The sequence below is a fragment of the Pleurodeles waltl genome, chromosome 12, assembly GCF_031143425.1.
Source record: "Pleurodeles waltl isolate 20211129_DDA chromosome 12, aPleWal1.hap1.20221129, whole genome shotgun sequence".
Lineage (NCBI taxonomy): Eukaryota > Metazoa > Chordata > Amphibia > Caudata > Salamandridae > Pleurodeles > Pleurodeles waltl.
Genome location: NC_090451.1, coordinates 667,935,793 through 667,962,896, shown reverse-complemented (window position 1 = coordinate 667,962,896; position 27,104 = coordinate 667,935,793). Strand labels below are relative to the sequence as shown.

General features: G+C 47.6%; 1 protein-coding gene across 2 annotated transcripts in view; it reads left to right on the top strand.

Moving 5' to 3' along the window:
• Nucleotides 1-27,104, top strand: part of PRUNE1 (prune exopolyphosphatase 1) — an 81,208-nt gene that overhangs the window by 27,376 nt on the left and 26,728 nt on the right. Inside the window, exons 2-3 of one of the 2 annotated variants that reach the window (XM_069218510.1) lie at nt 17,985-18,086; nt 19,023-19,228. In XM_069218510.1, coding sequence (XP_069074611.1) covers nt 17,985-18,086; nt 19,023-19,228 — 308 coding nt within the window. Of the gene's footprint in view, nt 1-17,981; nt 18,087-19,022; nt 19,229-27,104 lie in introns of both variants that reach the window. The other variant, XM_069218509.1, reaches the window with a different exon arrangement.

The window sequence follows — 27,104 nt, the reverse complement described above, 5'->3', positions numbered from 1 at the left end:
AAGCTCTAAATTGAGGTCTCAAAAATGTCTTGCTAATTGGGTCATACTACCTGCAAAAGAAGGTAATTTCTCCAGTTAGTCAAAAAGAGTATTAACTTCGGATGCCTTGCCCTTTGCCACAATGGGCCTCAGGGGAGCGTCTATGGGGAGCGATTGAGCCAGAACTCCATGTGCTTTCTCCAGAGCAAAAAAAGGGGGGTTAGTCCCTCGGGCACAATCTTGTATTGGAGCCAGTCCTCTAAGTAACGCACCATGTCTGAGCCTTCCACCTTCTCAGTTAGCCCCACTACTCTAATGTTGTTGCAGCGTGCTTTATTTTCGGCATCCTCTGCCTTATTCTCGAGCGTCTTCAGGAGGGATACAACAGAACTCATTTGAGTGATAGTCGCTGCCACTACCAGGGTCATGTCAGTCAATTTCCTCTCAGTCGTAGAGACCCTCTCCACCAGCTGCCAGTGTCATCGCGCAGGAGGTCCAGACCATTCGCAGCATATCAATTTTATTTTCCATGGCCTCACATGATGCAGCAATGGCCTGTAACACATCCTAAACATGGGAGTGAGGGGCATGGGCCCAGCTGACATTATCTCAATGTGCTCTGACGTCAGGTCACAATGTGCCCCTCTAGTCTGCATCTCGCTTTTTTACATTCTTGACCATGTTGCAACACTGCAAGGTTGAATTCCAAATCACGTCTAGGGGGGCAGCCCTGCTACAAGATAGCTTCGGCACGCCAAATCCAGTCCTCCGGGCCTGTCGGAGTGCTCCTCAGAATGTCTCACTCTCCCAGTCAGCAGGAAGGCTCAGTGGGCCGCCACTCAGAATCCCTCACTCAAGTCAGAAGGGTGTCACAATGTGAAGGTCATGTCCCCAGTGCCTGCCTTGGCTCTCCTGCCAGACTGTGTGAGTAAGGATCCCTGGGGTCTTTCTCCAATGTGGGTGAGGAGGGCCACCAAGGGTGTCCTCTCAGTTTGTACAGCTCACAGGACCCCTCTGCCAAGCAACTCAGTGGAGGGCAGGGGGTAGCCCCAAGCAGCACCAAACGGCCCCTCTGATGACCACTACCCCATGCAGGGATTGTCATAGGTGAGGCTCTACTTGAAGGAAGTCTGAGTGCTGCTCTGCCTCCTCACCATGGAAGCGATTGTCCTCCTCCTCGTCAGAAGGCCTCCTCGGGGTGAAACTCTTTTGTACGGATGAGCAGCCTCTACTCTTCTTTAGTATGGCCCACCATCCTCAGCAAGGCTGCTCCGGCCCGCCAATCTTCCTATCAGCAGGCAGGGTGATTGCCTGCGACCTCATCCTGGTCGCAGCAAGGCTTGGACGATCTGGCTTGATAGCTCAGCTGTCACCAGACAATTACGAGAGCATCACCAGTAAAGGGCTTTGATTCGACCCACATTCTGGCAGTCAGAAGTACATGTTTTGATTGGGCAGAAGTTGTGTGCTTCCACAAAAAGCATACTTGCTGTTGACACAGTTCTGATCATTTCGTTTATCCAGCTCCCTCAGTTTGAACTTTTAGGGGCACACAAATTGTAAAGCTCCTAAAGTGTTAGATAACTATTAAAAGTAATGGTGTTTTTCTATGGCAGCCATGCAGGTGGGAGTAGGGCAGTCATTAAGTTACATGGATGTTTAGGTCTTGCTTGAAAGTTAAAATGTCACCTGACCCTCTAACCTTGTCCAATATTATTCTAAAGTTCTTTACTTCCACACAAATACATGTCCATTCCCATGTGATTTACTTGTCATGCTTCACAATACCATACAATATTCTTTTAAAGGCAGACCTATCAGCATTCTTGTTTACTCTGCTGTCTGATGTGTCATGGCTTGCGGGTGTGCTCAGAAACTCAAGAGGTGGTGAGCTTGTCTGCAAGGTAAACAGGGTTCTTGCTTGTGGTATTGGCTTTGTAAAAGATGCTGCTGGTTTTCGGAGACATAGCGTCCGTCCATGGGGGGGGTGGAGGGGAGAGGCAATGGAGGTCATGTGATTAAATTTGTTCATGCCCTGGATGAGATGGGGTGACATATCATTGGTTCTTGTTACTATGCCACTGTTTCCAGTTACAGAGTTTTGTTTGGAACCCTGATGTCTTCTGGGGCTGCAGTCGTGGCTCAATTCAAACTAAAGGACACTGCTAACAAATGTAGCACAGTCCACGTAACATGTGAAGGGGCCACCCTTTTGGCAGATACCTACATCCTGTGGTCCACATCTGCTGAGAAACAGCAGGTACATATCAGGTTACAGAGCCCTGATATGTTCTTAGAGGGTCCAGCACCACGTGGACTACTGTACCTGAACACACTGATTTATGATAGAAAAGTCCAGTGCACGAATCATGGCATCTTGCTCACGTGTAGCCACGTGGCAGACCCAGAGTGAGTGGCTTGGAGTATGGCGAAGGGCCCTGCCTTGACTGGGTTCTAATAGGGCCCTGCCAGACCGTTACGGCCCATCAGAGGCCGTGTCTGTGTCAGGCCTCCATGCAGATTGACCCAGAAGGGTGGTGCCATCTTGGGGCCGCGCCTCTACACTAGAATGCTCGTCTTGCACATTACCTCACCTCTGGTACTTGCAGGGCTCCCTAAACAAGCCTTCCAGTTGCTGTATTACTCTTTGTGATGGAGCAAATAATAAATCACCACCCAATTTACTCAGACTGCAAGTATCTATAATGGTATACTGTAACTTAAACACTTTTAACATAAACTTTAAAAAACTAAAAACAAGATACATCCCTGGTATCTAAAGGTAGTATAAACACTGGACAAAGTAAGCACACTTTTAACTATTTTTAGGCAAATGTGAACAATGTGCACAGAATTTGTGCAATTAAGTGGGCTGGCATGGCCCCATGCTGAATGCTGTGGTATTTAGCAGAACGGTGAATCAAGCATGCTCACTAAAAGCCCCAAATGTATGTATATTATATATGATTTTTGTCAGGAAAACAAAATTCAAGGGAAATATCTAAAACTGTCCCTAGGGCACCGCCTAAATAGGGTCAGGGTTTACATTTTGACCAGTGTTTCCAAAGTGCTATGAAAAGCACTCCTTTTTTACTCATTTGCCAGAAGTGCCATGAACAAAGCATTTATCAAATCCCAAACCTTGCACCCCTGATGCATCCCCATTTTATTACACAGTTTTTTTTAAAAAATGCTCAGAAAATCTTCCCCTATTTGTCTCCTGCATTGGCTTTAAAAATCCTATGAAGCATCGTTCGGTTTTGAACACTTTATTTCTTAATAAAAGGTTTATTTTATAATCTGTTCTTCGAAATCTACCTGGAAGGAATGCCACATCGCCCTGTAAGTTCTTAAGTAAATGCCAGACACACACACACTGAGGCCTCCTGGCAGCAGACTACTGCAGTATGTGCAGGTGTGTGTTTTTTTCCACATTTCCAGCCCCACCAAGAGCGTGATGGCTGCAAGACGTACCCCCGTCCAGCTACAACAAGTGGGAACATGCGCCCCACTAAAACCAAAACACGGCACGTGAGCAGCAGTAGGGGGGAAGGTTTCTAGACACTGAGTGAGTATGACTGAGCGTAGCAATCTGAAAAAATTATCAGTAGCAGTAGGAAAAAAATATTAATAGCGGGAAAAGCAGCGGGCACACTTCACACAGGCTCTGGCCTATCTACAACAGAACTATCTTAACGCATACACGTGACGTCCAGCAACAGAGGCAGCATCAGAAAAGGTAGCCAAATCCGAGGTCGAGCAAGTTTCAGCCACACTTAACAAGAGCAGCAGTATGGCCGGCTTCCTTCTCTACACAGAACACAGCTCACAGTGCCTGAGCTGTGGTGCATGCTGTAAAGAAATGCCTCCTTGGCATGGTTACCCCCTGACTTTTTGCCTTTGCTGATGCCAAGTTATGATTTGAAAGTGTGCTGAGGCCTGCTAACCAGGCCCCAGCACCAGTGTTCTTTCCCTAAAACTGTACCTTAGTTTCCACAATTGGCACACCCTCGCATCCAGGTAAGTCCCTTGTAACTGGTACCCCTGGTACCAAGGGCCCTGATGCCAGGGAAAGTCTCAAAAGGGCTGCAGCATGTCTTATGCCACCCTGGGGACCCCTCACTCAGCACAGACACACTGCTTGCCAGCTTGTGTGTGCTGGTGGGGAGAAAATGACTAAGTCGACATGACACTCCCCTCAGGGTGCTATGCCAACCTCACACTGCCTATGGCATAGATAAGTCACCCCTCTAGCAGGCCTTACAGCCCTAAGGCAGGGTGCACTATACCATAGGTGAGGGCATAGGTGCATGAGCACTATGCCCCTACAGTGTCTAAGCAAAACCTTAGACATTGTAAGTGCAGGGTAGCCATAAGAGTATATGGTCTGGGAGTCTGTCATACACGAACTCCACAGCACCATAATGGCTACACTGAAAACTGGGAAGTTTGATATCAAACTTCTCAGCACAATAAATGCACACTGATGCCAGTGTACATTTTATTGGGAAATACACCCCAGAGGGCATCTTAGAGATGCCCCCTGAAAACATACCCGACTTCCAGTGTGGGCTGACTAGTTTTGCCAGCCTGCCACACACCAGACATGTTGCTGGCCACATGGGGAGAGTGCCTTTGTCACTTTGTGGCTAGTAACAAAGCCAGTACTGGGTGGAGGTGCTTCTCACCTCCCCCTGCAGGAACTGTAACACCTGGCGGTGAGCCTCAAAGGCTCACCCCCTTTGTTACAGTGCCACAGGGCACTCCAGCTAGTGGAGATGCCCGCCCCCTCCGGCCACGGCCCCACTTTTGACGGCAAGGCCGGAGGAGACAATGAGAAAAACAAGGAGTCGTCACTGGCCAGTCAGGACAACCCCTAAGGTGTCCTGAGCTAAGGTGACTCAGACTTTTAGAAATCCTCCAACTTGCAGCTGGAGGATTCCCCCAATAGCATTAGGGATGTCCCCCCCTCCCCTCAAGGAGGAGGCACAAAGAGGGTGTAGCCACCCTCAGGGCTAGTAGCCATTGGCTACTAACCCCCCCAGACCTAAATTGAGTATTTAGGGGCCCCCAGAACCAAGCAAGATAGATTCCAGCAACCTGAAGAAGGACTGCTGACCTGAAAGCCCTGCAGAGAAGACGGAGACACCAACTGCTTTGGCCCCAGCCCTACCAGCCTGTCTCCCCACTTAAAGAAAAACTGCAACAGCGACGTGTTCCCCAGGGTCCAGCGACCTCTGAAGCCTCAGAGGACTACCCTGCATCTAAAAGGGCCAAGAACTCCCGAGGACAGCGGCTCTGCTCCAAAGAAGAAACAACTTTGCAACAAAGAAACAACTTTTAAAGAACTGCAAGCGTGAGACTTGCCACTCTGCACCCGACGCCCCCGGCTCGACCTGCGGAGAAACAACACTACAGGGAGGACTCCCCGGCGACTGCGACCCTGTGAGTAGCCAGAGTTGACCCCCCTGAGCCCTCCCAGCGACGCCTGCAGATGGAATCCAGAGGCTCCCCCTGACCGCGACTGCCTGCTTCTAAGAACCCGACGCCTGGTAAAGACACTGCACCCGCAGCCCCCAGGACCTGAAGGATCCGACCTCCAGTGCAGAAGCGACCCCCCAGATGGCCCTCTCCCTTGCCCAGGTGGTGGCTACCCAGAGGAGCCCGCCCCTTGCCTGCCTGCTTCGCTGAAGAGACCCCTGGGTCTCCCATTGAAACCTATTGCAAACCGGACGCCTGTTTGCACTCTGCACTCGGCCGCACCCGTGCCGCTGAGGGTGTACTTTTTGTGCTGACTTGTGTCCCCCCCGGTGCCCTACAAAACCCCCCTGGTCTGCCCTCCGAAGACACGGGTACTTACCTGCTGGCAGACTGGAACCAGGGCACCCCCTTCTCCATTGAAGCCTATGTGTTTTGGGCACCACTTTGACCTCTGCACCTGACCGGCCCTGAGCTGCTGGTGTGGTAACTTTTGGGGTTGCCCTGAACCCCTCAACGGTGGGCTACCTTGGACCCAACTTTGAACCCTGTAGGTGGTTACTTACCTGCAAAACTAACAAACACTTACCTCCCCCAGGAACTGTTGAAATTTGCACTGTCTAGTTTTAAAATAGCTTATTGCCATTTTTGTGAAAACTATACATGCTATTTTGCTGATTCAAAGTTCCTAAGATACCTAAGTGAAGTACCTTACTTTTGAAGTATTGATTGTAAATCTTGATCCTGTGGTTCTTAAAATAAACTAAGAAAATATATTTTTCTATACAAAAACCTATTGGCCTGGAATTGTCTTTGAGTGTGTGTTCCTCATTTATTGCTTGTGTGTGTACAACAAATGCTTAACACTACCCTCTGATAAGCCTACTGCTCGACCACACTACCACAAAATAGAGCATTAGAATTACGTCTTTTTGCCACTATCTTACCTCTAAGGGGAACCCTTGGACTCTGTGCATGCTATTTCTTACTTTAAAATAGTGCATACAGAGCCAACTTCCTACACATGCTTTCTCCATGCATACGTAATCCAAGTGCAGGAGTTTCCCTTCACACCCAGCATTAACACTGGTGTGCAAGCAGCTTTCAGTTTTCTTAATCTGCTTGCTGCTACTCCTGAAGACACCGACCGTACACCACGACTGCCTGTATCTAGTGCAAGCCGTGGACTGCTTGGATTCCTCCAACACGTTTGGCTGTTTTATTCCGAAGACTGTGGTTGATGTTAAAAGGCTGGATGCCCCTTTAACACAACAACGGGGGAAAGAAGGGGAGGGAAAGGGGTGCCGCCCAGAAGGGGATCTGGACTCCAGTTACATGAGGGGCACACCCCGAAGACATGCAGAATGGCAAGAGAAAGGACGCATCGCCCAGCAGACACCGCTATCTGTCTGGTGAGCTTGACACACAGGAGAGAGGCCGGGCAGGCCACCAGGCACCTCGGGGTTCAGGTGGGCAGCCGTCTCTTCGTCTGCAGTCTGTGAGCTGAGGAATAGCTCCAAGGGTGACCCCATGTCCTTGGGACGCAGTCTTGCAGGCATTATTTCCCAGAATGCAGTTAACAGTTCCCAAAGTAGGCCGCGTCACGGAGCCACCCCCAATGCATCGCTATCTGCGGCTTCACGCGCAATCATGAGAGCGCGGTCCGCTTGCATACCTCTGGAAGAGTGCCCCTCGCGTGGCCCAGGAGTGCAACCCTCAGGGCACGCTCCAGGGCGTTGCCAATGATCACATCAACTGTACCAAAAACGGCACACCAGCAAGAACTCACTGCCAAGCATCGCCGTGCCAAGTGGATAAATACAGTGCTCAGCGCAGCGCACGGAGCGCGCATCATCAATCACTCCATTTTGCGCGTTTGCTCTGGAGTGCGGTATAATCCGTGTAAAAATTTAAAATGGATCATGCGCAACCGGTAGTTGGGCGAAAGCGCCCAAGACTGAGCGCAGCAAAACTTCCATTGCTCTTAGTGATGGGGATCCAGAGGTCAGAAGACCATGCCTGCCTGGCCCCAGGCGCGCGGTACCTTTCATGCCGATGAACAGCCGCTCAATCAGCATCCATGGGGAGGGATTTACAGAGACACTCTACCTTAACTGCATGTTTTCTTGGATTACCATCCAGTCTCGTCAATACTCTGTCCCATAGCGGACTTCACAGACTCCTCACACTTTGGCATTACCAGGCGGAGTTAACAATACATGAATCTAAAATGTGTGCACTCTGCCTCTCACCTGTTCGCCACATCATATGCCAATGCGCATCGATTTAAGATGAAATAAGAGCCTTACTGGGGTGACTCCTGCCAAACTACAAAAAACTTTACACTGTGGCCACACTGCGCTTTCAACAGTCTTGCATCCAGGACCATCCTGCTACCTGTCTGCTATTGCATAGCAATTCCTTGCCTGTGGTCTGAAGAGGTATATCAATGCAACTACAGTACAGTATAATGCACAGAAGACACACCAGAAGTGCTGCCATCCTTCAAACACGCGCAATACACATCACAACCAGCCACCACTGGAAGGACACAGAAAACAGAGTGACAACGCTGTCTGATATGTTAGACAATGTTCATGTGTACTGTACACACTATCACCAATTACCCCTAAAATAAAGTATATGTATTTTACACTAGCAATGTGCATAGGGCCCTTTACAGACCTATCTTTAAGCTCCATTTATCATGTAATGTCTCGGTCTCCCTCACACACATCTCTTCTGCAACAGTTCTAGTCTTTATCTCAGTTTGTCTTCCTCATGCATCGCTTTCACACACATCTCGCCGAAGCCTGACACTGTGCTGATGGCTAAGATCAGGAATTCTCACAAACTAGTCCCTGGCCTCCTTTTGCCTGCTTGTACATCCAACATCTTACGTACCTTCTGTGCACAGTTGTAAGCGACTGGAGCTACTGGGTGACTTAGTAATTTGTTCTGGGCGGCTTCCTTGCAAAGTCTTACAATGCAGGCGCTGACTGCTAAGACCAGCCTGTAGCTCATCAAAGCTTTTATTCATATACATGAGTTTGATAGTCAGGGCCTGCAGCCTGAAGCTCCCGCAAGTTCCACTTGTTTGGTCAGTCATTCCACTGTCTTTTCTCTTATTACTACAGACTCTATCCCCGTATGTCAGTTGAGTGGGTGATTGAAAATTTGTGGGTAATTTAAAAAATCTTTGTAAGTTTCCAAAATGCCTAAAATCAGGGCGGAAACTGCATGCCCCAAGAAAGATTTTACGTCACTACATTGTTGCATGTTGTGGTCCTTACCAATAGCGTGGCCTTCTTCTACTGGAGTTGCTTGTGAGTGCGAGGACCTTTCGACACGCAGCTTGTGGAATCTACCACATGCTGAAGTGGCAGGGCCATGCATGTTTGCCCTTGGGACTCCGCATTACCTTGTGCAATGCAGATGTCGAAGGATTCCTATCAGTGGAAGGCCAGCAGTGATGATACTAGAGGTAGAAGATATGATGATTACAGGAAGAGGAGGTATCGCTCCTGCCTCTAGACTTTTTTTCATAACAGCACTCAAGCAGGTTAAACAGTATTATTGTGTCGCCTGCATTTCAGGTTCCAGCCACTAATGTTGCACTGCCAGGAGATGCATATTCCATGATTTTATTTTATTTTTGTTGGCGTCTCCCTTGGGATCAGTATTTTCATGACCTAAGAGGTGCGTAGCTGTAGACCACTCAAATGTGGTTTCCCTGGCCACCTAAAAGTAGCCTTTGGCTCACTGGTGAAAATGGAGGAGTTGGCACATTTGAGGTTACGTGGTTTGGGGGTTCCATTGTATCTTTACCTCATGCCAGCCCTAAAAAAAGTCAAGAAAACAGTGCAAGTGAAAATCTGAAAAATTAAAATACCTTCATGGGCCAAGGAATGAGAGGAATCCACCTCTATTTGTTTTTTAGGTCGGCGTGGCAGTGCGCAGATGTTGCTTATGTGTTGTTATCTGTCTGAGGGCTTTAACCACGCCCACCTCACACCCATCACTTTAATTCGTTCTTGGGCTTGCCTTGCAAAAATCCCCTGATAGCATTGGTAAGTGCTTTACATTTGTCCCGCCTTGAGGCTGTTTTGTTACGCTTTGCAGACTAACCCTGTTACATGGATAACTGCACCATTGCCGATATACTTCAGTGTGGGCAAACTTCTTTTTTCTTTTGTCTCTCCCCTTGGTGCACCTGGCACTTTGAAGTTGTAAACAGAGCAAACTCGATCGGCGGTATTGGAGCGCTTTGCATGGGTACTAGTTAAGTCACAATGTTTCCTTTCTCTTTCCTTCGCGCTCCATCACGGTGGCAGAGCAAAAAAGCTTTGGCTTGTTTCATCTGCAGGTGGACTGGTGCACATTGTCATTATATGCTTTATTTGTGTTTAATGTGCATTCGAGAGACATTTGTACTAAAGACAGTATAACAAAGCGCACAGTATTGTATCTGTGCTGGTAACATGTTGCACAAAATGCTCCACGCAGCTCTGTCCATCGTCGAAGTCAACAAAACCACTGCAGGCCTTTTATCTGACCTCGAGTGCTTGTTTGGGGCCGTTTTACGATGGGCCCACATTGTTGTCTGGCTGGCACACACTAGCCAAAGGCAGTCAGTCTGCCCGGCCCGGCTCCTTTGTTACCTTATTGGCAGCTCTGCGGAGGAAGGGGGTCAACACTGCTGGGAAGAGAGCTGCAGGACCCTGTAAATTATGGGAAAAGTTAAGGCAGCGCACATTGTTCTCTCTTTTTTTCCATAACTATTTTTTCAGTGAGGCAGAAAGTTAAAAATGCGAAAAATAGCAATGTATTGACAATAGGACGGCAACTATCGTGAGCGCTGGTGCAATGTTACACCCTTTACAGGCGGACCCAGCTTTTGCTATTTTTTTAATATCTACGCTCAGTGGTAATAAATCTCACAAGCATGAAAGACTGAGGCGGCTTTACCAAGATTTAGTTTGTGACCTGCAGGATAGACTATATTCTCATCTTTTATGTATTCTACATGCAAATCCATGTTTTGTGTTTCCTTTGCCTGTATTTAAAGGCAAATATTTTTTCAAAACCAATCTGTACAGTTCTCGGTTGCGTTAAATCTAGGTTTGCATACCCACATGCTTAAAGAAGTATTCAGGTAGGCCTGCTAGCCCTTTAGTTATATGCAGGGCCACTGTAAATATGTGGCAAGAAAAGTCCAGTTATGCATTTACGACAATAGCTCTAACTCAAGTAAATGCGAAACCAATTGCATTGCAAATGCTTGTTTTATGTATCGAGATTCATTACGTTTTGCAGCCTGCCTCACTTCGCATATAAGTCTGGCTGCTTACCAGACAGGTGTCTTTGTCTCGTTAAGGCATTTGGGGGGGGTGCAAAGTCTGAAACATTTGGAGGCCCTCTGCACTGGTACATTTACTGACTTACTTGGGTCTCTGGAGATGCCTTGCAGCATTGCTTGATTAGTCTGCCTGCTATTTGTGTAATTTATTTTGCTTGACTTTATTTATTCTGGTCTTGCTTGAGGTCCTGGGAACAGGAGGTTTGAGCCCCTACCATGCTCAACACACCACCCAGCCATAACACTGAGAACGGAGGACTGGTGGAACACGAGGGTTGGATTTAATGGGCCAACTCGAGGAGATCACACATTAGGATCTAAGTCATAAGATCTTGTGTTATGAACACCAAGCTGAGTCTGCGTTGGTTGTGCATCTAAAAACCACAGAACCTGCTGCAAGCTATTTTGGGCGAATCCACCGTCACCAGATTAATTTACTGGCCCCTACTGAGAGATTCTTAGTAGCAGTGTGACTTTTTCCTACCTTATTCAGAGTATTCAGGCTTTCCTACTGCAACTAGGGCTGCTGAGTAATTAAAACGACTCCTGAATTTGTCGCTGTGGAGACTGGAGTTTAAAACGTTACATTGCTACTTTTAAGATATTCCGTATATCCTGATGGTAAGAGCGTGCGGCTGAGTTTAATACTAAGTAACGGTCCGCCACGAGGGCTTTCAGTTTTTTGTGAAGGGAATCGGGAAGGGGTGATGGCCCTTTTTTACTTTAATTTCAAAGCACCGTGGATTGGTCTGTGCTGATAGCGGTGCCCAATTAGTTAATATTTTTGAACATCCTTAGGTGGAATGGGCGACAACACGCTTGGCACAAATAAGGAAGGGAAGCAATCTAAAGACTGTCTTAGTGTAAACGTTTACAATGATTTCCAGCTGGTAATAAACTAATTACGGTATGTTTTCTCCATCTCGCGCCTCATTACCATAAGCTGACCTTTGGACGGGGTGGGTACAAATGCTTCCTTGTCACTTTAAGTGCCCTGTTGAACGAGCAGTGCATTTTAAGTGCTGCCACCATATGCTCTTGTTTTCTAGGTCCAGCCCCAAAATAGGCCTCCCTGGCCATGGTCTCTGTAAATCAGTGACTAGCCTGGGCCCTGCTTATCGAGGGCTCTCTGGCTGCCAGCCCTCACTCTTCCCGGCCATCAGCAGGTGCCGTGCCAGCTCGAAGGGGTATCTCGGATACCGCACACTTCACAAGTCTTGGTCGCTGGAGAAAGCATTTCCATTTTATAGATTTTTTTTATGTGTGTGCTGTGAACCTATTACAGAGGTTCTTACCAACGCAGCAGTAAAACGTGCCTAGAAACGAGGCTTTACATAGGACACTAGAAGTCATTGTATTGTAAGATAACTGTAATCTCTATCGAATGATGTAATATTTTTTAAGCTCCTTATAGCACTGCTTCTCTTTTAAGAAACAGACCTCCCCCCTCCTCAAAATCTAATTTTACACCCTGATCTTATCTAGGTAAGGTAATTTAAAATGTGGGGTTCGGGTCTCAAGTTCTGTTCGAAGCTTTGTAGAGCTATGCAGTTCTTCAGTCTTTGTACATTTAATCGTGTAACCATGTGTGCTCTGTTCCTGCAGGAGGGCTCTATTTGTGACTAAATGCTCATGACTCCCCAAGAGGATGGTTTTCCCTGCAAGGTGGACATGTCAAGCTTGCCAGTTATTTGGTGCCCACTCCCTGAACCAGGAGTTAGCTGGTGGGTGGGTGGGTATGGGTTCCCATTGCCTCCCCTGCGCACACTAGACTCAATTTTAGTTAAGTGAAACCTACCCCCTCCACTCTTCCCTTTGTTACAGGCTGTTGCTAAGCAACGTGAGCTCTGTCACTAAAATAGTACGAGTACAGTCCATATACCCTATGACTTGTTCCAATATCGCTGATCTGTCAACACCTTCTGGAAAATCCTTCTAGAGCCAAAGGCAAACAACAAATGTAGTTTTTTTTTTAGCACTGGAGGAACAGTTTGAACTAAAAAAACAAAAACAAACGTTTTGGATCCCGAGACTCATGACTGTATCTGTAAAGTAGGATAAATAAAGGAGCCCATACATTCGTAGGTGTTATTTTGCCAAGCATGTTGCACAGCATTCCTGACTAGCATTTGCCAGAGGCAGGATCTTGCTGATTGGCTCCTTCATGAAGGACTGACAAGAACCATGCTCCTTCCCGCTGTGACCTGATGGGTTCAAGAGGCGCTTCCCAACCAATCATGTAAGGTCTGATCCATGATGCACAGAACCTGCACAAGAACCAAGTCACTAAAGGTGGGTATGGATGTCTCCTCTGTGGATTGATCCACCCATGATATACCCTATCCTTGCAGCCCAAAACATCACTTGGGAGAAGAAATTGGAGAGACACTTTCCTGTCAGACAGCTGTGGTGAGCCTAAATCATCCATGAGCAGCTTGGTACTTTAAGATGCTCAAATCGGTCATCTTTTTCTGCTTGTAACAGTTGATGGACCCAGAGGTCTTTGTTTACATAAAGCAAATAGCACACCTTATGTTAAAGCAAAGAAATTGTGTAAAAGCATTGATTGTCGGGCTTTTACAAGTCTGTGCGAAAGAGCGTGCTATTTTGCAACCTTACTTCTTTTGTTAATGTATTTATCAACCTAGAAATGCGTTTTAACAGTGAACTATCACATCCAATATGCATTTTGTCAGGAACTTTCCCAAGGCTGTAAAGATAACATCCATATCATCATCTATACTCATTACACGCTAACACTGTACCACAAAATGTGCTGAAGCAGAGTACTTTAACTCCTGTGCAATCACAACTGTGAACATCACACCGCAAACATTCTGACATGCTCAGAGTGCCCGCATTCCCCAACAGCAAAGTTTGCAGATAAGTATTGTGTGGTATTACTAAGTTTTCCACAAAAACCGATGTGAACATGAATTGGAAGCATACGAGAACCCTGTATAATCATCGGAAGAAGAATATGTGGGTGTGTACCTAAATTCGGTTTACACACACAAATCACATGGCAGTAGTAAATATAGCAAATGTGTAGGCCATGGTATTAAAGACCAAAGTTCTCATTACCTAGATGTCATGGCCTCAAAATAAAGAGAAGAGATGAAGGGAGAGAGGAATGCGACTTAGACTTGTCTATATATTCAGGAGGCATGTGGGATTTTGGTAAACATTGAAAATCGAGGTCAATATTTCATGCAGAGAATTAGGAATATAGAAGCCAGTATTTGTTTTAGATGGCATGCAGTCTGTGTATGGAAACCTGTAAAAAGAAAACAAACCAAATGCTGTGAGATCTTACTACAGTTTTAAATTCTGCCTTGAAGGAATTTGGCTTTTAGCAGTCCTTTTAGAGGCACTTCAGCTTTCAGAGTGGAGGTGGATACTAAATACAAAAAGCAGCTGCCCTACCCCATCAATCACTGCAACATTTAAGCACATCTCAGTACCTGTAATTACCATTTGACAACACAATTGATAAAGTAAAGATCTAAATGTGTTTGAGATGTGTGATGTTATATCTACCAAATATGCATTGTGCCCCACTGAATACTATGTAGTCAATACTAGAGGTGGGCGAACCTACAAGTTCAAATGGAAAGCCGAACCAAAGGTCTGGATCTGATCTTACAGCAGTACATGAGCCGAGCCCTAAAAATATGTACTATGTAAATCATACAACAAACCATGTTAAATAGGATAGTCTCTTCAAAGTTCAAAAAGTGCATTTATTTAACGTGTGGAAGCTTTTACATTAGTACGGCACATTACTGAACTGAGTACTTATTAAAAGTGATTGATTTGTACAACTGGTAGTCTGAACTCACATATTCTAAAGTGCTTTCATGCACGATAATGAAGAAGAACGAGCTTTGGTGAATAAAATATTTCCCTAAGATCACACAACTTGAGCAGGGAAGCCACAATTTATCCAACTTTTTTGGTTTCACTCAAGAAATCCGACTGTAAATGGGTATCTATTTGTCTTCCCTTATGTTAAGGCTTTGCTTTCACCTCGCAGTGCATCCTTCTGCAGTTTTTAAAATAGCGCAAACTCGACCCAAACGTACTGGAGTGCTTTGCATCACACAAGGCCACATGCATTGTTTATGGGCATGGGGGGATGAAGTGATTTGCCCAGAATCAAACTTGGTTCCTGAGTTCCACAGTCGGCAGCTCTCTCCGTAACACCAAGTGCCGGGTAAAAGGAGGGAGGCAGAAGACCCAAGAATGCTTGGCTCGTTATGAGTTCTTGGTCCGACCAGGACGTTGAGCTGAGCTCGAGCCAGGCTTCGAGCTGGAGCCTGGCTCAAGCTTTCAGTGGCTCGACCGCCTCTAGTCAAAACTTGGAAACCCAAAAAGGACCACGTTCTACTTGAGCATAGCATTTTATACCAGGAGATATAGTTTCTGTATGCTGTAAAATGATTTACATAAGGTATTCAAATATGCACAAATTAACTCATAATAATACTAAAACTGTACTCATTATTTCCCGATACTAATCCATCACTAATTCTTGTCGGGTTCCAGAGTTGCGTGCTACTCACCGAAAAGCGATTCGACGCCTCGTCAGAGGTAGTAAGTGCTATATAAATACGATTACAATACAATACAATATAATATGTTAAAAAAATTAAACACAGCCCCCATCTTGAAATATACCAAGGCTGCTGATAAACGTGTTGAAGCAGCCATCACTAGTAAAGTCGTTGCATGCTTATCTGACCTATACATTATTTGGAATTAAAGGCCACAGGTCACCACAGGCAGTGGATGCCCACTTCCTTCCCTGGAAGACCTCAGGGCCCCACAGAACATACCCACGGTATGGAGGTGCCTGAGATTGCCGTGACCCTCCAGTATCCACCTTTGTATGGTGTGTGCTCCTCTGTTCGTCCACTACACTAAATTAGCGTTGTCAGTGCCCGTGCATACTGAAGATATCAATCGTGGGAGCGCATAAACTGCCCAGCACAACAGCATACAGTTACACCGAATAGATAGATGTTTTTAGGTAGTTTCTTACATAGAGGTAACCGTAATAAGTTGTTTACTTTTATCTGAAATGTCAGACACCTAATTTTCTGCGGGGCAATGGCGCCATCAAGTGGCAAGCCGTGGTATTGTTGCCTGCAAGTATCTGCAATGTGAGTCATACCAATCAAGCAGTGTTTGAAAAAGCCTGTAGTTTTTACTTTTGGTTTATAATAAAAAAGGACACGTGAGTTCAGGTGTTTCATATTTAATTGGGTGAGATGATTATTCTGAGAGGTAGTTATTAGCAATGAAAAGTATTGCTCAGGAGGGGGAGTTGTCGAAGAACGAACATATATCATGTCACACATTTCCAAGAAACTTTTTATTCTTCTCGGGATGGCGAAAATAGTTTTCAAAGATAGTCACAAATACTTAGGGTAACCTATCAAACAATTTTTTTTTAGAAAAGGCATTGCAGCATAGTGGGAAACGCTCAATTTATGGAGTTGGTCTGTTCTTATTTGCAGCCAAATGTCGATTTAGCTCCAAATCATCATAAATAACAACGACTTCCTTACAAGTCATCCAGAAAATGTGCTATTTAGAAATAAAGGAGCATTCGCCACGTGGTTTGTACAATAAAGAAGTGCTGTCTGCGCCCGGTTTGGTCACTAATTATCCTTTCAAAAACCTGGTACACAATGCGCATTGTTTTGTGTGAAAACATATATATATGTGTGTGTGTATAGACACATACATGCATAGGTTGCAGAGTGCTTAGTGTCTGCATTAAGGCGCTTCTGTTCATTAATTAAATTATTCTTGGTGGTTTTTCCATAGATGAGTGCAATTGGAAAACGACCACTTGGGCTTTATGTGCCCATGATTTATTACAGGATGATTTTATAACAACATCACAATGAACAGCCATTGCCCACTTGGGCTTTATTTCATGTGCAGTCTGACAGATTTGGTAGTATGCAATACTCTCATGAATGAATTAGTTTCAGTAATGTTGATTGTGTATTTTTGCACTTATCCTATTTTATTTTATTCAGTTGTTAAGCCAATTTGTGCTATTCTGAATATAAGATAAAGCACTAATGCATGCACGTAATTTTGAAACTTGTAAGTCATGCCATATTTTACTTTTAGTTTTCTTAATTTAGAATCATGCATTCTAAATTTGTGTTGATTTGGCACACATCACTGATCATTTTGCAAATAATATTGATTTTTCTATGTGCATCGCCACGCAAGAGCAGGAGATACAAGGATAGTTTTGCGATTTCCAGAGTATAAAGTAAAGTGTTTCTCTAGTATCACAGTGAAGTGCATGGCACATGGTGATTTAAAGCACTTTACTATTCCCCTGAGTGGAAGATTGTTTTATAATAGTGGAGGTGTGCTTTAAAAATATTTATTTTGTACAGTATTTCTATACTCTGTCAGTACAGCACAGTAATTCTATCATGCAGCACTGGTAGTGGGCAGCGCCTTATGGCATGATAGATCTGCGTAGCGCTGTATTACCACTGACAGACAGCCCGTCCGCCTTCTTACAAGTGCATCACATTTTTAAATAAGGTAAGTGACCTAGATATAGCTCTGAAGCCTTTCACTAGTGGATGATAAGTTTCTTTGTTCATTCATATATTTTAAAAAAGAGCAAACGTAGTCCAGAATGATATTGCATCACTCAACAACAGACATCTCATCACTCAACAACAGACATCTCATCATGTGGTGCAGAGCAGAGGAAAGTAAGCAGTTGGCTTCTTCAGTGCCTGTGGCCCAGTGATGGATATGTGGGCTAGTGCCAGTGGCATGGAGTAGTGGCAGGGCGATCCTCTTGTGACAAAGGTGATGTCTGCAGGAAGTGTCGTGCAGTAAGAGATGTGTGGTACTGAAGAATATAAATTCCAGTCATTTACTTTGGAAGTAGGGCTAGTTTTGACCCTGTCTTTCACTATTGACCATGTTATCGCCCATGGACATTCACTTTATGCAGCTGTGTTTCAGTACTGAATTGGTCAAAATTGAGACTGTTTATGGAGAGGCCGGCTATTTAACAAACAAAATAAAAAAAATCACATTTTCCTACCTGGTTTGTACGAGCTGTGCGATTATCAGTATTCCCACGTGGTTTTACCCTGCTTTTTATTTTCAGCAGAGTGACCAGGAGAGCCTGGGGGTGCACGTTGTTTTGGGGAATGAAGCCTGTGACCTGGATTCAATGGTGTCGGCGATCACACTGGCGTACTTTCTAGCAAAGGTGAGTGCCACGAAGCCAACGCGCGTTGTTTCTTAACTCCAGGCATGAGAGAGTGAGAACAGGAATAGTTTTCAAAAGTCTCCCAGAGCTGAATCCGGAGCACAGCTTTGGCAGCCACATTGTTTTTGCCAACTTCTAATGCAGCTGGAGTTTCTGAACTCCCTTTCGTTGTACCCTCAGCAGGGCAGTGGGACCTTCCTCTTGGTTTAAATATGCAATATGAACCTGAAACAGCTAAAGCATGGATACATTGAGGATCACTGAAGAGGCGAGACTAGAACAACAAAGTATAAGTTAACCCTCTGAACTGCTGTGCGTCATTGTTCCCATAACTGTATTTCCTCTCCTGTGCTTTCGCTTTCCCCCAGTCTCCCCCAGTCTCCCATAAACCGAGTATGCTCTCTCCTGAGCCTTCAGTCTTGTTGTACTGCTTCCCACAACGCCTGGCTTGCCTAAACCTGCATACCCCAAAGCTTGCCCTGCACCCATCACAGATATCCAGCATGCTGCTGTTGGAGGTACCATCAGCAAGGCTGGCTTTCTCAGTATTTAGGGCACAGTGGCACGGACACCTCGAGAGTAAGATGCTACTGGGCTGCATTTTTATAATAAAACGTGGCTGTGCTTATGATAATATCAAACACGTCCATCAAATCAGTATTGATACTGAACCCAAGCTTCATATTTCATTCATTTAAAAAGGCTAAGCATCCCTGGATTTGAATGTACTTGCATGTACATGCTTGTATCATGCGATCCTAGCTAGGGAGTGCTTTACCAAACTTGTGACCTACGAGTTACCCATAGATCTCTGTAGCAGACGCGTAACTTTTTAATGCTGGCTTACTCAAGTTTAGAGGATGAAGCATTAAATGGCAGCTGCTTATGTCTCTCAAGGTGCTTTTTGATTTTCTTTATTCACTCCTGTCATCACAGACTTCTTCGGAGACAAATTTGGCCTTCATTCCGGTGCTGAACATCCCCCGAGCAGACTACCCCTTGCGGAGCGAGGGCACGTCCCTCCTGAGAGACAACGGAATCCGCGACGAACTGCTGATCTTTCGGGACGAGGTTGACCTGCACGTGCTGCACGAGGCTGGCCTCCTCTCGCTCACACTGGTAGATCACAATGTGTTACCCAGGTGAGGAGCGTGCCCCAGACCCAACTCTGAGGTGTCCACAACCAAGAAAACATCATTCATTTCATAAGTAGAGTAACTGTGCTCCAGATTTAGAATTTTATAAGCTAAATTAATTGCATTTTGTATATAGATTTTAGATGATACAAACTAGATCAACCAATATATGCATCTATATTTTAATGTAATGCCACATAACGCTGTGTATGGGAGGGGTATTTGGCGAAGTATGTGATCGAAGGGAGGACGAACTTTCAGATAAATGCTTTTCTTTGCATGCATCCGGGGTAAGCAATCAGTGTGGTTTCTTCTGAAGAGGAAATTATTTGTCTTCCTAAAGTTGAGGAGTGAATGTCCAAGTTGAATGTGTGTTTGAATGGAGAATCGCGTCTTTGGTGCCTGACGGAGAGAGCCTGTCCGTTTTTCTTTCACACATGCAGTGTGCAGAACAGAGTATCAAACAATGTGCAATCATTTTTTTTTTCTCGAAGTTCCACAAGGGAGAAGAACAAATAATCGTGGAGATGAAAAGAAGTCGAATATGTGAAGCTGAGTTTTTGTTCTGTAAGTTTAATGGTAGCTCATACAGTAAGCAATTAAGGAAGAAAAGACATTAAAAGTGTAAATGAAATGGAACTTCTAATTGGGCATGCACTGGGCTAAACATCATCACACCGACAAATGAACCCTCATTTGATCAAATGCTGGAGACTGGCGTGGTCTGGCCACGAACCAAGATGGCCGCCTGTCCCCAGAGCTCTGTGCGACAGCGGGCCTTGGGCGGGGGTAGGAGCACCTAGGGAGCAACAGAGGCCTGCAGTTGCGGCCAGGGTGAACCAGTAACCGACGCAACACGCTCGCATGGCCCAGGGGAGTGTTCCCGCCACGGATGTCGGCCCTGCCTGCAGCCGTGCAGGTGAGGCCTAGAGAAGCATGATGAAGCAGTGTTCTCACTTGTGAGATGGGCGAGACCGGCTGTGAAAGAGAGGCGTGCCGCTGAGATTGGGACCTCCCAACTATGTCGCCGTATCGGCTGCATCACACCACTGGACCCGACAGGCAGGAGCCTTGGGTCCGCCTCCGCCCCCCCCCCACCCCCACCCCCAACCCCACCTTTATTATTGAAGGCGGCCGGCTGAACAGGGTGGGGACTGGACTTCGCTCCACCACTCGCCCCACCAGAGGATAGCAAGCAGCAGTCTGTGGATCACCAAGTAGGAGGATGCCCATCCGCCTTCTACCAGGAACTCCCTGCCCCCCCCAACAAAAAAAAAAGAGGGGGAAAAACACGTAAGACAAAGGAACATAAAAAAACCATTGCCACCTGGGGACCGGCACCAATTCCACCTGCTATTCCAGGAGTGCAGAACAGAACGTAAGCAGGCCAACACCTACCACTACCACTGAAGACCACTGACGGAACCTGGCTTAATGCAATGGCACGCCAGGGGGAACCGCTCTGACAGCGCCAGGTCTTGAACCGTCCAGCCTCCTCTCCCCCCTTCTGATCTAAGCCGCCTGTCTGGCCTCACTGCGGGGAGGTGCCTCCAGCCTGGAATGGAGTGCGAAGGCCAGATCACCGCAGCGACTCACGGGGGACCTACCTGAGGCCTGCGATCCAGGGCGGTCTGTGGTGGCACCCCTCGCCCATCCTCCCTCATATTGGACGGCGAACAGGAGAGGACTGCGCGTGGACGGAGACTGGGAGGCTGCCACATCCCCGAAGGAAGAATGCAACCCCCGCCTGGGTCGCAAGTCAGGTGAAGACAGAACCAGGTCACGCATGGGGGACGTGCCACCATTATTCACATTTTGACAGGGGCTGTGACCCAGAGTCTTCCCACACCCCTCCCGCTCTTCTGCTGTGTTTTAATCCACTTATCTGTCAGAAACACGGCTCCTCGAGAGTGATGACCTGACACTGACCCCAGAGATTAGGTTCGGAGATGCCCAACGGCAAACCTGTCAGTAAACCCACCTGTAAATCAGCCCGGCAACTCCTCTTCTCCGAAGCCTGCAACACCAATGCCCTCTGCCAAAGGACCACCACTGACGGAACCATCTACCACCTCCGCCAGCCCAGCGCAGGATACAGCTATGGACCGTATACTTCAGGAAATCTCTGCTGTGGGGCGCAGACCTAAAGGAATGGACTCTTACCATCTGCACGCTGGCAGCTGAGACCAAATCCATCCGTTTGGATATCGCAGGCTTTCAGGCCCAGGTGATGGGGCTGGAACAACGTGTAACATCGATGGAGGATCACCTTAATACCGCGCCGGACTGGGACCAAGAGCTCCTCAACCTGCGCAGTAAGCTCATCGACCTAGAGGACAAGAGTTGCAAGGACAACGTCCATTTCTTTGGCTTTCAGGAACAATTGGAAGGGTCGGATATCCAAGTCTTCCTCCGGTCTACCCTCCCCACACAGGCAGGCCTCCCCTTTAAACCCCTGCTGGGATTCCATTGAGCGCATCGTCGGGGGCTGCAGCGGCAGGATGGCGCAACCTGGCCTCGCCCGATCATCGCCTACCTATTGCGACACGGGCAGGCCCGTCAACTCATCCTTGCAGCTTGCGCCCAGGATCCATACCGAGTGGAGGGATATGAGGTCCGGATTGCCGCAGATTTTTCAAAAGAGGCCAGTGACCGCCGCAAAGCATTTCTACGACTTCGTCCTCAGCTTTGCCAAATGGATGTGAAATATGGGCTGTTAGAACCAGTGAGAATGTGGATCTTTAAGATTGGCGAGTCCAAAGACTTCTATGACCCAGATCACCCACAACAATTTTTTGCATGAATTGGCAACCCAAGCTTTGGACATGACACCTCCAGGTCGACCCACAGGTCAGTCCACTGGCCCCCCCGGACTCGCCACCTTTACCGAACTCCCCGGGAAGACAGCCTCGACGTGATGGTGATTCACATCAGAGGGGAAGAGACCTGGAGAGACTTCTGAGGTCCCATGGGGACAGAGACCTGGCGCTCAAGGCAGTGGTGCAACATACGCAGCAACAGAATAGAGACAAGTCCCGTTCCCCTCTGAAACTTCTAAATTTTTCTAACTGACATCGCAGTGGAAGAGCAGGTCTTAGCAACCCATGGGGTAAAGACTGTACTCAACTCAGTAGCAAGACCCTCTACTCCGATGGACAGTTGAATATATCATTGTATGCCTGTATTCATAAGGACCTAGCTAAGTTGAGGCCTGGTCGGGAATGTAGACTGATAGACGTACAAGAAGTATCATGATGTTTATTGCACTGTTCCATTGCCATTCTGGATCCCTCTGTCCCCACCCCCTTCTCTTTCTTCCTTTTTCTTTTCCTTTCTTCTCTTCTCTTTACTTTTCTTCTCTTCTCCCTCTTTCTCTCTGTCTCTCTCCCCCACATTTCTTCCACACCTCTTGCCTGCGTGGCGTTCTGTACTATTCACAATGAGGACACAGTAGAGCTCTGCAAGACGGACTGCGCGGCAAATGTTGTTGTATACCGCACAACTGTGCACCTGATATGTGCCTTAAAGCCCTGCAGTTAATGATTCTCACTTTATGGTGTTTTACGATGTATTACGTTGAACCTGTTTCCGGTTGTGTGCTGCCTTAGTGCACACGGCTGACCCTGCTTGATGTTTAATGATTATTGCTAGTGCCGATGATTGTCGCGGCCCTGCGATCCTAGGGTTGTCCTCCATACCTACACAGCTGCAGACGTGCTCTTCCCCGCCTGTGCGGCGGGGCTCGACGATTGCCATTATCTCAGTCCCCCTCCATCCCCACGAATCTCCCCATGGCCAGTGTATGACTCGCCTGATCTCCCGTGCGCCCTGCCCCCTGCCGGGACCTTCCGGTTTCTCTGGCCCCACAGGTTTAGACCCACAGTCTACAGATCCTGTCTGGGGATAAGCCCCTATCCATAATCGGATCCCTTTTCTCCCCCCCCACACCCCCACTAGCTTTGTAAACTACCCTCCTCCCTTTCCCCCTTCCCCCTCCCTCCCTTACCACCTCCTTTCTATAACCTACTCATTTTTACTACTCCCACTTGCCCCAACCATCTTAGGTGGGCACCCGGCATCCCTCCATCCTTTTCCCCTTTCCTTCACTGACTAAGCACTATGAAAGTCTACCACCTCGCTCTGGCAGCTTGCCTTACCCCTCCTCCCTCTCCTCCACTGACGCCTCTTCCCCCCCCCCCTCTCCTCCACTGACGCCTCTTCCCCCCCCCCTCTCCTCCACTGACGCCTCTTTCCCCCCCCTGCCCCCAATCCAGCTCCTAATCCATGTCGACCTCCCCCGCCTCCAGTCAGCTCCACACACTCGCCATCACTATTGCCGGCCAGGCCCTTCTCTCCTCCCATCCACTCGGGGTCCTGTCTTGCAATGTCAAGGGTCTGCCCATTATACAGAAAGTAAGAAAGTACTCTTGTATCTCCAGTCCAAAAGGAAGGTGTGGCTCGCCTTCAGTAAACACATCTCCACGCTGCTGAGTCCGTTAGATTATGCTGGGATTGGGTAGGGAAAACGTTCTTCAGTTGCTGGCCAAAACCGCGAAAGGAGGGTGGCGGGACACTGAGGAAATGTGAAGTGGCAGTCCTGATCCGCAAGACTACCTGTCAAGGGGGCCAAGACTTGGTCTGACCCAGAGGGTAGGTACGTGTTCGCCAAACTTGGCGGTGGGTCGATTCAATTTATGCGCCAATAGGCTCTGAACACTCATTCTTCCTCCAAATCAATCGCTTACTCACCGAGATTAGAGCATCCCGCTACATCATAAGTGTGGGGGGGGGGGGGGGGGGGGGATGGAATTTAGCCTGCAACACAGTACTCGACAGGACTGGCCCCATAGATGGCAACAGCCTGGACAGGGCAATATTTACGGACGTGTCCTCCGATCATGGGCTGGTGGATCATTGGAGGTTCACGCATCCGGCAGTCAGAAAATACACATTCCCATCACCGGCACATGGAGCAGAGTCCCGCCTGGACTATATTTTGGTGCCACAAAACATAGTGACCCAGGCCCGCGACTCCCGTATTCTAGAGTGTGCCCTCTCGGATCACTCCCCAACCCTGCTGACTTTTGATACAGGTTTGGTCTCTCCGGGCTTAAACCCTGGCGACTAGCCGTACACTGCTACCGCTCACCCCATGGTAAAGTACAATTGCGGTAACATGTCTCCACCTACATGCGAACAGAGGGCAAAAGCTGGTAGGCTCTTATCAGGCCAGCTTCGGCAGAGGGAAGCAGCGCAGGCCATCCCTGCCATCTTGTCCTCCAGTGGCGAGCTGCTTGCCCAACCGATGGGCATCGTAAACGAGTTTGTAGCATCCTACAGCCGTTTATATCATTGGAAACAACGGCAAGTCCCACTCAGTTGGAGGCCTTTCTAGTAGGAGTCCACCTTCCACATCTGAGGACTGAGGGTCGAGCTCTACTGGATGGGTAAACTAGCAAGAGTGAAATAGCACAGGCCATAGCTGCTCTCCCGTATCATAAATCGCATGGGGAGGATGGCTTCCCCGTGGAATTCTACAAATGGGCCAGTGAGGAAGCAGTAGACTCCTTGTACAACCCTTATGTGAAGCTGACCGAGAAGGAATGCTAAATCCCATCTCATACAGAGCAGTGATCGCGGTTTTGCCCAAACCAGGGCGGGACCCCCTTCTCTGTGGTAGCTATTGCCCTATCTCTCTTCCGAATGGGGATATTAAAATACTCGCCAGTGTTCTGGCGCTCCTTCTACGTAAGGTCATCCAATCCCTCAAACATCATACTCCGGTGGGGTTCGCCCCAGGTCGCTCCTCTAGAAAACATCTCCACACCCTTTCTCACGCCATTTGGGAAGCCAGGAATATGTCAGACAAAGCCCTGGCACTCTCCCTTACGCTGAAAAAGCATTTGACCGTATTGAATCGGACTACCCATTCACGACCATGCAGAAATTCGGCCTGGGCGTCAAGTTTATTGCAAAAGTACGGCTGCTGTATGATAGCCCCATGTCACAGGTCAACTGTGGTGGTTTCATATCAGACAGATTTCCAATACGCAGTGGTACGAGACAAGGCTGACGGACTTGGAACTCAACTTCCCAACCCTATTGGAGATTATTGATGGCTTCACAATCCTCTCTGGGTACTGGGTGAATTGGGATGAGCACAAAGTGCTGCCCCTTTCTAACCACACCACGCTGGCGGTAATCCACAAATTCCCCTTTCGCTGGACATCGCTCCACCTCAAATATCTGGGGATCCTCGTTAACCGAGGACTGGAGCACATGGTAGCAGACAACTTAGACCCTCTCATCACTCGCATGGCTGCGGACTTCGAAAAATGTTCTCAACTGGGTCTTTCCATGTGTGGGAGGGTACAGGTGGTGAGGATGGTTACGTTGCCCCGCTTTACCTATTTGCTAGGTATGTTACCTCTACAGGTGCCCCTTTCAACCATCAGACAGATCGATAAGGCTATCAGAGGCTTCGTGTAGGGCTCCTCTCAGTTAGAGTATTTACTACCCGAAGTAACAGATCTTCCACAATGGGTCATTACAGAACGTACGTCGCTGTACAGTGGAGGTGGACTTAGTGTCTTATACAAAACTCAGCCAGGGTCTGGTAACCTGATGTTGAAGTCAATGCATGCGGCCTTGCGAAGGGCACATCGCCTCCTAGCAACCCACCCTTTTCTCCACCCGCGGACCCCTGTATGGGGTAATAACGGTCTACGGATAGGAGGGACCTCCCCTCACTGGGAGCCCTGGAGCTAGGTAGGTATTGAATATTTGTACCAGTTGCTCAAAAACTGTGAAATTATATCATTTAAGACTATAAAGGAGTAGTATGGCCTCCACCCCGTCAAGAGTGGCGTTACTTGCAACTCAAACACTGTATCCGACGTACTATGGGAACCGGACCCTGGACCTTACAGGTCTCCCCTATCCTGTCTTACCTTAAGACGTGGGGCAGTCTTAGGAGCGTGATGGCGGGCCTATATGGGGTTCTTACTTGTCACCTTTATTCACAGCCCCTTTTAGACAACCTACGCTCTAAATGGCAGACACGCCTACAAGTGGAGATTGAGACAGAGGACTGGATTGATATGTTGGAGGCCTTGGACAGAGGAGTCCAAGAAGCACGCCTGAAGTTTTGTCTTTTTAAAGTGATTCACGACTGGTACTGGACTCCTGCAAAACTACACAGAATGGGCCTCCTACCCCGTGCTGACTGCTGGCGCTGCCCGGAGATCCGCTGTGACCTGATCCACGTCCTATGTGAATGCCTGTCGATCTGGCCTTTTTTGGGAGGCTGTGGGTTACACCCTTAGCACTTCTATGACACTCCGGATACCGCTTTCCTCTCCCTTCATACTCTTACATGACGTGAGAGATACCCCTGAGATAACCCAGCCACAGCGGCACTTACTACATACGTCCCTTGCGACGGGCAAGATCTGTATTCTCCGTCATTGGACATAACCTGCCCCTCCCATTGGAAGAGTTGATGGTGGCAATGATACGAATCGCCACACACGAATGCGTTTTATACACCTCATGCAAGACCAAACTACCCAGTATGAGCAAACATAGGCGCCCTTTATCACATATAACTCGCTCAATCATAATAACCTTGAATGACAATACCCTCTCCCCCCCACTCCCTAGAAGGATGTCCTCACGGAACTCCCCTTGCCCCACTTGTTAAACCTCCTCCTCCCCTGCTTGCAACACTCCCCACCCCCCCAAGCCCCTTTGACGTGCACCGGGCACTTGGGCGCCCCTTCTCCTCTTTTGTGCTAAATCTCTCTCATATCTCCTTCCCCTCCAAACACCCCACTCTTTATTTTATTCCACTATACTGAATTATGTCTCTCGTCGCTCATCC